Genomic DNA, 13,520 nt, shown 5'->3' with positions numbered 1-13,520 from the left:
GGAATGTTCTCCTATATTGTAGTTATTCATCTATATTCGCCACTGTATTGCTTTATTGCATCTCTTATATATTAGTAGGTGATACCAGCGTCACATCAGCAAGACATTGTCAAACTTTATTTTAATATTAAAGAGGGTTGCACCAAGATTTTATCTCATAGCTAGGGTTTCACGACTGGAATTCCGAACACAATCTTTTTAGGTGGGATCGAGATCGGTGATTATTTCCCACAATGCTTTGCTACTGGCCAAGCATTGTGGGAAAAGCTAACAATGTTAGCCTTCACACTGAGTATATGCTCATTCTGAGCGGAGTGTATACTCAGTGTCAAGGCTCTGCTGTGGTTCCATAGGAATGAATGGAAGCAGCTGGCACACAGCCTTAACGTCCTGCACGCCGGCTGCATCCATTCATTTTAATGGGAGACTAAACTAACATCTCTAGTAGCTACTTACCTGCAGAGATGGCTGCTCCGGTGCCCGGTGTTCTTCTTCTTCGCCTCACTGCCCCTGCCTCCCAGGTTAGTGTTAAAGAGCTAGGAAGAAGGCGGGTCTTGTGGCTTAGGAGAGTATGGGAGGGTACAGGGCGGGGAGATGTGACGTCTCTCTTCCCAGTACCCGCCCACACTCTCCTAACCTGGGAGGCAGGGGGCAGAAAGGTGAAGAAGAACAAGAACACCAGGCACCGGAGCAGCCATCTCTGCAGGTAAGTGGACACCAGGGGGGACTAAGTAGCCAGAGGATTAAAAAAAAATCCCTACACAGCGTGGATTCTAACAATTAAAGCGTTCACTTGTTAGATTCCATGCTGTATAGTGAATAGGATTGCTTTTAAAATCCGATCTCTGATTAGTAAAAAAATCCCATTGACTTGCATTGGGATCGGAATTGGGATCGAATGAAAAATGATCAGAAATCGGATTTCAAAATCGATCCTGAAAAGTCAAGATGGGCTCAACCCTAGTCATCTCTTATCCACAAGAGGTGGTCAGTATGTGATCCATGGTGGTCCGGCCACAAGGAAACCTGCACGTCTGTCAACCCTGGGACCCAGATTTAGAAAAAGTGTTAGTCAAGCAGGTGCGGGGACACTCCCTTTAACTGTATGGGCCTGCCAAGGATGCCTGAGCACAGCAGTGTGAGAGGTGAATGGAGTGACATTGCACATGCTTGACCACTGCTCATTGAATCTATGGGACACAGGACCCCATTTTCATGCTCAGTGGGGGTTGCACCCAGTAATTGACCTAGTAGATAAGTTTAGATCCTGGGAAATGCCCCTTTGAGGGTAACAAGCTGTAGATAAGTATCCTAATATGCAATTTGTTCTGTGACTGTCCTGGGCATCCATGTACTATCCATGTACCAAAACAACCCCACTGAGATGGAAGGAACAGAATTGCAGCTGCAGAAATGTCTGCAACCAATATGGCGGCGTGTATGACTATAATGTAATAGGAATAAACTGCACGAGTAGTGTGAACTTTATGTTCCCGATCTCATCTTATAGTATCACAGGAGCAGCAAAGACAAACTGATGCCAAGGTTAAACCCTACTCCAAGTAAGGATAAATGGGTTACTTTATTTATGGGATTTTACACTATAAACCTTCATCACCTGTCTCTTACCATTGAGATCTTTGTAACAGCAATTGCAAAAAGCCTAAAGAGCGAGGACTCTGGAATCCAGCAGGAAACATTTTTTTCAGGACCGAATGACATGACTCCATATTGGTTGGTCGCCCATGTGACCGGGTCCTGAAAAAGAGTTTGTGATTGCAGACAGAAGCTCTCGCCCGTCTCTGTCCATCTCTGCAGTAGTATCTTCAGAGGACGACTTGAACAATTAAAAAAAAAAAAAAAGGTGCTAAAATTCCAAAATAGATTGAAAGAAAAATTAAATAACAAAATAATAAAAAAAATAAGTAACAAGTGATCCCATTATTTAGTGTGCAGAACAGCAGCCTCTTAACACTCGCTACAAGGAGCGTTACAGCAAAAAAATACAAAATGGAAGGTAGGAATCGATAAAGACGGTGCAGGAACGGTCGCGGGTATATGTGATATGGAGACATGAATCTGTGTTAGGAATATCACTTTTCTCTGATTCGGAATGAACTGAGGCCCCCAAAGCACTGCCGTCCTGGGGCTTAGCTTGGGTGGACCTCGCTCTTCCATAGGTCCCTTGGTTTAGACTTTTCAGGGTGTGCCCGGTTAGGAGACGACAGCCCGAGGGGCTTCTTGGAGAAGATCTGCTGTACATGGCAGAACGTGACACAGTCCATCCAGGATCTGAAAGCGGTGGCAGCGGCGGTGGCAGCTAGGAGCGTCTCCTCTGTACGTAATATTAGGATCTGATCCCTCATTCACTGTCCAATAGTTCGGCCTTCTTCATGAATAGGAATTTACTTACCCCGATGGTGGGGTTCAGTCTCTCGATTGGTAGAACAGGATATATCCTGACTCTGAGTTTTTGGAAATGTCTGATGTTAAACCGTAGAACTCTTCAATGGCTTGGGCGTCAATTTTCTGTAGTCAAAAAGGAATGGGGGGAAAAAAAAAAGGGCATTACATACAGTGTAGATTATATGGACCCAAAGAAAACCACAGGAAATCCTGGACTATCCCCAAAAAAGCACAAAGTGAAAAGACTGAAACATGCGGATAGGAAAGGACTTTGCATGATTCGTGCATTATAGTCTATGGGGTCCGTGTGCTTTCACTGCACACCGCTTGGCAGTGCATTCGGTAGTCCGTTCAGGGTAAGGGTCCCCATGCGGACTCCCCAAATGGATTACCAAACACAGATGTGAACTAGGCATACGCTACACTGAACCTAGCTTGCAGAGACGGTCCTGTGATCACCCCCAGAAAGGGAACGTCACCTATATTGACCCCCACCCCTTCTGTGTTACCTGTGTTCCGGTCTGGATCTTCAGGCCACGGGGTGGCACTTCTTCTGGGCAGGCGTGGGCCAAAGTAGGTACTGGCCGCCCGCTCAGGAGGTGCCAACCACTCAGAAGAAGTGATGTCTTATGCTTAGAAGATCCAGATCGGAAGACAGGTAAGTATGATTGGGGGTAATGGTATTTCGTTTTTGTCCAGAAAGCCCCTTTAAGGTGGAGCGTGTCCTCCCTAAGTGGCAGATAGGAGGCATGCAATATATTAGGCGCATCCCCCTACAGACTAGTGTTGGTATTCACCGTCTTGATAAATCTCCTCCAATATTTCTCTATGTAAAACGACCACAACAGTCAGGGCTTTATTGAGACGGTCTCAGGAAACGCCGGTCTTAATAAACTTCCCCATTGTGTAATGTGGAACGGACCTATAATGTCCAAAGGCAGACACAGCATATGGTAGGTTATAGAATGTTACTATGGAGCTTTTTATTTAGATTTTATTCTCAAATTTTATTTTATTTTTTTTCAATTTATTTTATTTTTTTTAATTTATTTTATTTTTTTCAATTTATTTTATTTATTTTTTTTCAATTTACCACGTATATTTAATCTATTTTGGTCGCGATCCGTGCGTCCCCAGCTGTCTCCGTCTACAGATCAATAATAACAGTGATCGAATGCTAAGAGCCCGGTTATCTGTAGACACAAACCTGCAGAGAAAACATCCCCGGGCCTGCGTCTTCTCGGCGGTAAGTTTCCTAGCAGCGGCGGCTCCTCCTGCATTCAGGAACATGGCGCTCAGAGGGGTTTTAGCGACAGGGAATTGATTATTTCGGAGTCGAGTATCAAGCTGTCAGTGTGACAACCTCACCCTGCCGACGGCGCTCTATGGAGGCGAGTGTAATGCCGTCAGACCGCGCACACGGACCTGCTCAATTATGGCCAGAAAGGAGTTAATTTGGGATGCTCGAAACCTGGCGGCGCTTTTATGTGTCGTGCAATATAGATTGTGCCGCACAGTATTGCCCTATCCCCGGGATAGAATCCATCCCCGCCATAGGAATGCATGTAAGCGGCCGAACACCAAGGGGTTAAGTGCAGTAAATATTCGATGCAATTAACCCCTTGGTTACACAAATACCTCGCTCATCTCTAGCAGAGACCAATGAGACTGGCGAATGGTTTGTAAGGAAAGTGTCAAGAAAATCCGACCCACCTCTACGATGTCGTCGTCGAACAGCAGCCAGAATCCATGACTCTTTACAATGGTGATGTAGTGTCCACGGTTCGGGCCACTGTGTGGGATGGAAATCACAAGACGTTATTCACATGGCACAGTAAAGAGGTCAGGAAAATAAAAGGGGATCCTGTGTAGAATAAAGGAGAACCTTTCTCACCGTTTGCAGTCTCTTCTTACAGAAATGGATCTGGATTTTTAAGGCTTTAACCAAAGTGAACACAAACCTGTTCCAGATATAATGGACGTCCAGGTGCTCGGGATTTACATGGAATACAGGGGACTAGATGGAGGAGTTGGTTCAGTCTTCTATATTGGGTTTCCTGGGACAGTGGATCTGTGGACAAACTACATTTCCCAGGATGCATCTGCCTGCTCTCCCCTCCAATGAAATCACAGGTAATAGACCACGCCCACATCTGAGGTCACATGACGCTGTGATGTTTCGTCTTGTTTAAGCTCATTCCCTTCCAGCAAACACAGAGTGAGAGCAGGCAGAGGCATCCTGGGAAATGTAGTTTGTCCACAGAGTCAGTGCATGTAAATAACAGAGATACAAGGAGTCTCAAGTGGGAGAAGGGAGGATATATATACAGCAAGTATATAGCACTACAGTGGATGTGTGTATATATATGTGTATGTAGATAATTTTTGGACCCTGGCTACACCTTACCGACCACTGCATTCAGCCTGAAAAGACAAACACCCCTATACTCAGAACTCACCAATCTGCACCTTATCCTCTATCCTATAGATGGGCTTGAGTTGATGAAGTGAGAAAGTCCCTTTAAGGTCGCCTGAATGCTGCATCGGCCACAGCCAGTTCTCCGTATCCCTCTAGGCCCATATGCATCTTACGTCAATGTGGGGTCCCAGACTACAGTATACTGTATCTTGGGAAGACACTTCTTTTTCAGAAATGGGGTATTAGCACCAAAGGCCCCAACCTTAATTTTTGTATACTTTCACCATACAAAAACGGAGTTAGATTTGTGGATTTGACCTGTAAAATATTTGCCCATGGGTCTTCGGTAGGGACGATCCGCCTGCGCCCACGTGTCGGTCGTGGTACATATTCGGATATCCGTGCGCACCCCTTTACCCCCTCCCAAATTCCTTTCTTGTGTCACCCCCGGTGACGCTGCTCCCCGCACCCTTCTCCCCTCCCAAATTCCTCTCTTGTGTCACACCCAGTGACGCTGGTCCCTGCGCCCCCCTCCCCAATTCCTGTTCCAAGGACAACTCTCCCGTGCGCCCCGTGACTCATGGCTCCTGGCCCACGTGGCTCCAGCTCACCCAAACACCTGTAGCGTGGCCCCCTCCTCCCATGCGCACCCTCAAACTCCACCCACGCAGCATCTCTGCTAAGGGGGCCCTGGGCCCCCTCTGGCTCCCCAAATCCCTCTTTTGCGAACCCCTGGGCCCCCAAAATCCTCTACCGCGCCCCCCCCCCCCCGGCACCGAACACTACAGTCCCCTGCGGTTACTCACACAACCGATCCACTTGTCCTACCACAGTGAGTGAGGCCGCGTGTCCGCTTCGCTCCGGAGCTGTGTGTATGCACCGTTATGTCCAGAGCGCAGACTGTGCACACCCACTCGCCTCGTCCTGCACCGCCAGCCCGCATGTGAGCGTTGCGCCGCCGCCATTTTCTCCGGCTCGCACTTCATCCGTCGGGCCGCCCATAGGATACAGCAGACCTATCGGAGCCCTGCTGAAGGGCCTGGGATGACATCATCTCAGGTCCTGCAGCGTAGCCGGAGCATACGTTCGCCAGTAGCGGTCATGATGTCGGGGGATGGAGCGGCCTAAAAAGTAACCTATGTTTCCTTCCCGGTCGCCATCCAGGTAGATATGCAATCTCAGCCTAATTGCTTCAGCGGTTTTGCCGTGATTGAGGAACAAACATCCAAACATAATATTAGTAGGATAGGATAGGATAGGATTGCATTAGTAGGATAGGATAGGACTATACAGTGACTAGCGGAGGTGTAAGGTGAAGCCCCAGGGGCCCGATGCAAAATTTGTAAATGGTGCCCCCTACCTACCCAGTGCCATTAGGAATATTGCTATATTTTGTGTTTCAGGAACCTTTGGGGGCCCCCTTACAGTCCGGAGCCCGATAGAAACTTCTACCTCTGCAGCCGCACCCCTTATTGTCTAGGATCCAGTACTACAATTGCACCCCAGTCCAGTCTTTAGGCCATAAAACCCTGTCCTAGAATACTATTATTAATCACAACCTGCCATCTACTCACCTGCCACAGTGAACCACCACCGCTACGAGGTCATACATTCGGTCAGGGTTAGTGGCGTCCCCGGAAGTGTTGAAGAGCCGCAGTTCTAGTGGAAACACCACGCGGTAGGAGAGTTTGGTATATCGGTGCAGCTGGTCCATGTATTTAAACCTTTTCAAGTGCAGGGCTAATATCATAGGCAACTTCTTCACTCGCATCCTGCCGGCAGATAGGAGACGCACTTAGCGAGCACTCGATGGGATTACTCAGTAATAGTTTTTGGCGAGAGGGAAGGTCAAGGACACGTAAAACTTGAATCGAAATTAAGAGAAACTGCATTTAATCCTCGTCAAGCAGCGAGTACAAGGACAGTGCGGTAATACTGTAATAGTGGAGACGCAACGTGCGCCTTGTCTGAAGAATATCTAGTGGCTGCCAATGAAGACGTCGGCCCTGACTTCAGACTAATGAGCAACCTAAATATGTTTCACAGGTGAAGAGCCAGAATTACCTCTCAGTGCCGGGCTGTTGTTCTCGCCATTGACTCAAGTCTAGGTGTGGCCCAGAAATAGCTGCATATGGATTAGTGATATATAGAACCTGTTCTTAGCCATATAACTACATATACCTGCATTGGTGGTGTGGCGTAGATTACCGTGAAGCCGACGCATCTTATAGGAGCCCGGTGGCAGATTCTACCGTGTGAACATAAGCCGTCAGCTGAGTATAACACAGGGGTTAATCTACGGTTTAGTGTCCCTTTAACAAAGTCTATCTGGTACCTGCAGGTCCAACCTCTAACATTAGTCATTTAATGTCAGGAACAGGTTACAGCTCCTGATCCCTCGTTCACATCAGCATTTGGATTCTGGCATGGAGATACCCCCAGATGGAATACCAAATGCAAGGGCAAAGCGCTGTGCTGTAAAAGCGCAAGGACCCCCATAGACTAGAATGGGGTCCGTGTGCTTACCGGCAGGAAAGTAGTTCCCAGTGATTTGTGCTGACAGTGCGCGGCCGGCACGCGGACCCTGTTATAGTCTATGGGGTCCGTGTGTTTACCGGCAGGAAAGTAGTTCCTAATGATTCGTGCTGACAGCGCGCGGCCGACACATGGACCCCATTCTAGTCTATGGGGTCCGTGTGCTTACCAGCAGGAAAGTAGTTCCCAATGATTCGTACTGACAACACGCGGCCAGCACACGGATCCCATTCTAGTCTATGGGGTCCGTGTGCTTTTATAGCACATCGCTTGCAATTGCGTTTGGTATTCAGTTTGGATGGAATACAAAAGGAGATGTGAACCAAGTGAGTGTTTTACAAGGCACGGCCTTACATAAGGAGATATATCACAGTAAGACGTCTCAGTTTTAGGATAGACCGTGGCGTGTCATTGCCCCATGGCTCCTCACTCACCTCTTCTGTCCTTCCTGTTTGCTTCGACACTGCTCACAGTAATATTTGTATTCACTGCATAGTGTTTCTGTATTACTGAACCCCCTGCAAGAGACAAAAAGTCATATAATAATATCTACAACAAACTCAGTCTCTCAGATCAGGGTTTACTAGTGAATGGTCACCAGTCCCCCCCCAAAAAAAAAAACTGGTAAGAGCCCCATTGAGATTCCCCTCTGCCCCTAATTCAGGGAATATAATCCTAGTGCCAGGTTCCCTTTAAAGGAATACAATGCTATAGAAGAATGAAAGCCGCGCTGCGATTGGCTGAACATTTGCAGATATCTGTCTCATACTTCCGTCTGGCTTGTGACTCGGACTCACCTTAAGCAATGTGTAATGGAAGTGTTCTGCTCCACGTCTACCGAGAGGTCCAAGAAATCTTCATCTTTGCTACTAACCTTGAAAAGTGCAGAAAAACAGAAGACGTCACGGTGCAGAAGCGGAAGGCGAATGTCCTTTACATTCCTAGAAATCGTTTCTATGTGAGGTCAGAGCTGGATGTCTCTGTCTATAAGTGCTTGGTAGTAATAGTAGTGGTGGTGGGCGTCTAGTGCAGGAAATAGCTGGACCGTAATACATCGTATATGGCGGATAATGAGGCCAGAGAGAACCGGACAATCAGCCGAGAACAAATACATAGACACAGATTACTGCCATCTCCTCTATAGTACAGTGTTGGCCAAAAGTATTGGCACCCCACAATTCTGTCAGATAATACTCGTGTTCTTCCAGAAAATGATTGCAATCACAAATTCTTTGGTATTATCTTCATTTCATTTGTCTTCAATGGAAAACCACAAAAAGAATTGTCAAAAAGCCAAATTGGATATAATTCCACAACAAACATAAAAAGGGGGTGGACAAAAGTATTGGCACTGTTTGAAAAATCATGTGATGCTTCTGTAATTTGTGTAATTAACAGCACCTGTTACTTACCTGAGGCACCTAACAGGTGGTGGAAATAACTAAATCACACTTGCAGCCAGTTGAAATGGATTAAAGTTGACTCCACCTCTGTCCTGTGTCCTTGTGTGACCACATTGAGCATGGAGAAAAGAAAGAAGACCAAAGAACTGTCTGAGGACTTGAGAAGCAAAATTGTGAGGAAGCCTGAGCAATCTCAAGGCTACAAGTCCATCTCCAAAGCCCTGAATGTTCCTGTGTCTACCGTGTGCAGTGTCATCAAGAAGTGTAAAGCCCATGGCCCTGTGGCTAACCTCCCGAGATGTGGACGGAAAAGAAAAATTGACGAGAGATTTCACCGCAAGATTGCGCGGATGGCGGATAAAGAACCGCGACTAACATCCAAACAAGTCCAAGCTGCCCTGCAGTCCGAGGGTACAACAGTGTCACCCCGTACTATCCAGTGTCAGCGTCTGAATGAGAAGGGACTGTATGGTAGGAGACCCCGGAAGACCCCACTTCTTACCCACAGACAGAAGCCAGGCTGGAGTTTGCCAAAACTTACCTGAGAAAGCCAAAACCGTTCTGGAAGAATGTTCTCTGGTAAGATGAGACAAAAGTAGGAAAAGGCATCAACATAGAGATTACAGGAAAAAAGAGGCCAAGAGAAGAAGACGCCCCCTACAGTCAGACATGGCGGAGGGGCCCTGATGGTTTGGGGTTGCTTTGCTGCCTCTGGCACTGGACTGCTTGACCGTGTGCATGGCATTATGAAGTCTGAAGACGACCAACACATTGTGCAGCATCATGTAGGGCCCAGTGTGAGAAAGCGGGGTCTCCCTCAGAGGTCAGGGCTCTTCCAGCAGGACAAGGACCCAAAACACACTTCAGGTCAGCACTAGAAAATGGTGGTGAGAGAAAGCCCTGGAGACTTGTAAAGTGGCAGCAATGAGTCCAGCCCTGAATCCCATAGAACACCTGTGGGGGAGGGGGAGAGATCTCTTGGTGGCAGTTTGGAGAAGGCCCCCTTCACATCTCAGGGGGGACCGCGAGCAGGAGCCAAAGAAGAAGGGTCTAAGATTCCAGCAGAGCCTTGTAAGAAACTCATTGCTGGTTAGCGGAAGCGGTTGTGCGCAGTTATTGTGTCTAAAGGTTGTGCTACCAAGTATTAGGCTGAGGGCGCCAATACTTCTGTCCGCACCAGTTTTGGAGTTTTGTGTAAAATGATCAATGATGGGACTTTTTTTTTTTTTTCATTCTCTTTTGTGTTTTTTCATTGCAAGCAAAATAACTGAAGATATTACCAAAGAGTTTGTGCTTGTAATCATTATCTGGGGGACACCGAGGATTATCTGACAGGACTGCAGGGGGCCAATACTTATACTGTATATACCCTGTGTCACTTATATACTATATAAGAGTCTGTGCTTGTAATCATTTTCTGGGGGACAGCGAGGATTATCTGACAGGACTGCAGGGGGGGCAAGACTTTTGGCCAACACTGTATATACATATCCAATATTCCGTATCAGACCGCAGACTATTGACAGAACAAGGCGCAGTAACCGTCGCTGATCACGGTAATAAAGATGGCGCACTAATCCTCCATGAGCCCAAATCTCGGCGACTCTCTGACATAAACAAGTCCACCTGGAAAGTTGTGAAGTGCCCAAGAAACGGCTAACGGTAAGTTGCGACACAAGCTGTGAATGCGCGGCACTCGTTGGAAGCTTTCTGACTAATATTGCAGTTTGGACAGATGGTGACTACAAGTTACTGTGACCTGAGAGAACCAAAAATAAAATGCAATTTACTCCTCCGTACTATGTGGGGGGGAGGGGGGGGTTTCATAAGCGACTGTCATAGCCGATCAGAGCAAGGCATAAAAAGGCCGGTGCTGTATAAAGCAGACGTTATGTAATCAGTAGCTTTAGGGTTATTTATGTAGAGATTTTTTTTTTTTTTAATTTAAAGAGTCACTCCAGCAAAAACTTTATTTCTACCATCCCTGCGCCCATCCCCTGACCATGGGTCACCCCCCCGAGGCTTCGTACATGTATAATGCCCATATCCATACAATCTAACGTCTCAGATCCTGATCAGATTGGATTGTATATTTGTCTTCTGTCTGCTATCAATCCTATGATACATCAATACAGCATTACATCGACAGCTAGAGCCTGTACTATATCTACCTGCTGTGGGGCAGTACTATACCTACCTGCTGTGTGGCAGTACTATATCTACCTGCTGTGGGACAGTACTATATCTACCTGCTGTGGGACAGTACTATATCTACCTGCTGTGGGACAGTACTATATCTACCTGCTGTGGGACAGTACTATATCTACCTGCTGTGGGACAGTACTATATCTACCTGCTGTGGGGCAGTACTATATCTACCTGCTGTGGGGCAGTACTATATCTACCTGCTGTGGGACAGTACTATATCTACCTGCTGTGGGACAGTACTATATCTACCTGCTGTGGGACAGTACTATATCTACCTGCTGTGTGGCAGTACTATATCTACCTGCTGTGGGGCAGTACTATATCTACCTGCTGTGTGGCAGTACTATATCTACCTGCTGTGTGGCAGTACTATATCTACCTGCTGTGGGACAGTACTATATCTACCTGCTGTGGGACAGTACTATATCTACCTGCTGTGGGACAGTACTATATCTACCTGCTGTGTGGCAGTACTATATCTACCTGCTGTGGGACAGTACTATATCTACCTGCTGTGGGGCAGTACTATACCTACCTGCTGTGGGGCAGTACTATACCTACCTGCTGTGGGGCAGTACTATATCTACCTGCTGTGGGGCAGTACTATATCTACCTGCTGTGGGACAGTACTATACCTACCTGCTGTGGGGCAGTACTATATCTACCTGCTGTGGGGCAGTACTATATCTACCTGCTGTGGGGCAGTACTATACCTACCTGCTGTGTGGCAGTACTATATCTACCTGCTGTGGGGCAGTACTATATCTACCTGCTGTGGGGCAGTACTATATCTACCTGCTGTGGGGCAGTACTATATCTACATGCTGTGCAATTATCCTTCTATTTTTTGCACGAGAAAAAAAACCTGCACGTGTGAACCTAAAGTCAGTGATGTCACAAGGTCCATTCCTGCCGATGACTAGCCTCAGTGGTACAGGACTTCCAATGGCATGTACAACAGCGGTAGACAACGGGGCGCCAGATACAATGTGTGTGTGTGTGTGGAGATTTATATATATATATATATATATATATATATATATATATATATATATATATATATATATATATATATTATATTTATATATATATATATTTATATTTATATAACTGGCCTCCTCTGTGATTTGTCCCTTTAAGCGTACAAGCTTCCTTCCAAGACATGTGCAAAGCCAAACAGATGGGTAACCATTCTAGAGAGACGCCATTCACAAGATACTTGACTGTAGTTTGCTTCTATGGTAAGACTATTGGTGCTGTAGGTTTACGTTACTGGCCACAGGTATTGCCATAGTTTACAACTAGTTGTCGGACTGCACCACGGGTAACAATGGCAAGTCCAGGTGCAGCCCAACAATGGGTAAAGCCCAAAATATTTGTGTATATTTGTGTATGACATAGACATAGGTTTCGTATGCTCTAATCCAGGGGTAGGGAACGTACGGCTCTCCAGCTGTAGCAAAACTACAACTCCCAGCATGCACACTTGCTCCGCTGTTCTTGGAACTCCCATGGAAGTGAATGGAGCATGCTGGGAGTTGTAGTTTCACAGCAGCCAGAGAGCTGAAGGTTCCCTACCCCTGCTCTAATACATGGAACTCACAGTTTCACAGTTAAGACATCTGGTTTCATTGGTTAAAGTCCCCTGGAAGATCTCGTGCACCCAGGTGAGGTCGGGCTTATCTGGTTCCTGAAGCTCGAGGCTCCCGTTCTGTAGTTTGCCGTTCTGGTTCTCCTGTTTCTTTTCTTCTTGCAGCAGGTCGGCGATAGTGTTGAGAAGATAGTTTAAGAACTCGTGGGCATCTTGTTGCATGTAGTTGTCAAACAGTTCTGTAAGAGACGAGGAAACTGAATTACTTGTGTGCCGAGTGCTCGGTTTCTGACGGTGCAGGTTAAAGCAGTCCACTCCAACCCTACAAATTCCTATGAAATATATAACAAACGATGCACTGGATTAATTCTGCATTTAGCTTTTATTTTAGTCTTCCTTTATTCCATTCCCAATGCTTCTTTCTATTCCTATACATTCTCCTATTTACTAAATGCAGCGCTGACCCTCCATGGCACCGGGCACTGGCCAAATATAAATGAACAAATCGCTGGGCAAGTGCAATGTTGTATATTGGGTGCAAATCATCCATTACACACGTCTCATCGCTTCCCCTGCATTGGTGGATAATGCACCTGATGACCTGAGACATCCCTCGCGGGGTCCGTGCGCCTTGGCAGAAATCTACACTAAGTTTAAAGCGTAAATTTATTTGTATGTTCATTGATCCCAGATGAGCAAAGATTATTATATTCCCAGATTATTAGGCAGTGAGAGATAACATTAGGTAATCTCCGCTTCCAGGTTGTACGGTGAAGATAAAGGGATTAGACCGGACAGAACAGAAGTTCAGCTTTAATCCACAAGATGGCGGTGTCCTCGTGTTCCTGGTCCTGTGAATCTTACCCGAAACGGGGTTTGGACAGGTCGCCCCGTGGATTTTAAGAATGAAGAGGTTGTGAGCACCAATTCGATGTGAGGAGGATGTGCTGAAGACACG

The 13,520-nt window shown here is 46.6% G+C and overlaps 1 protein-coding gene across 1 annotated transcript in view; it reads right to left on the bottom strand.

Moving 5' to 3' along the window:
- Nucleotides 1-1,501: 1,501 nt before the first annotated feature.
- The window catches only part of LOC142185127 (ubiquitin carboxyl-terminal hydrolase 12-like), a 29,993-nt gene continuing 17,974 nt past the window's right edge, over nt 1,502-13,520 (bottom strand). The window contains exons 4-9 of the mRNA XM_075260382.1: nt 12,575-12,801; nt 8,158-8,234; nt 7,795-7,878; nt 6,400-6,597; nt 4,120-4,198; nt 1,502-2,529 (exon numbers count right to left, since the gene is read on the bottom strand). Coding sequence (XP_075116483.1) covers nt 2,428-2,529; nt 4,120-4,198; nt 6,400-6,597; nt 7,795-7,878; nt 8,158-8,234; nt 12,575-12,801 — 767 coding nt within the window. The 3' untranslated portion in view covers nt 1,502-2,427. The remainder of the gene's footprint in view (nt 2,530-4,119; nt 4,199-6,399; nt 6,598-7,794; nt 7,879-8,157; nt 8,235-12,574; nt 12,802-13,520) is intronic.

The sequence above is a fragment of the Leptodactylus fuscus genome, chromosome 11, assembly GCF_031893055.1.
Source record: "Leptodactylus fuscus isolate aLepFus1 chromosome 11, aLepFus1.hap2, whole genome shotgun sequence".
NCBI classification, from domain to species: domain Eukaryota; kingdom Metazoa; phylum Chordata; class Amphibia; order Anura; family Leptodactylidae; genus Leptodactylus; species Leptodactylus fuscus.
This window is presented reverse-complemented; position numbering and strand designations above follow the sequence as displayed.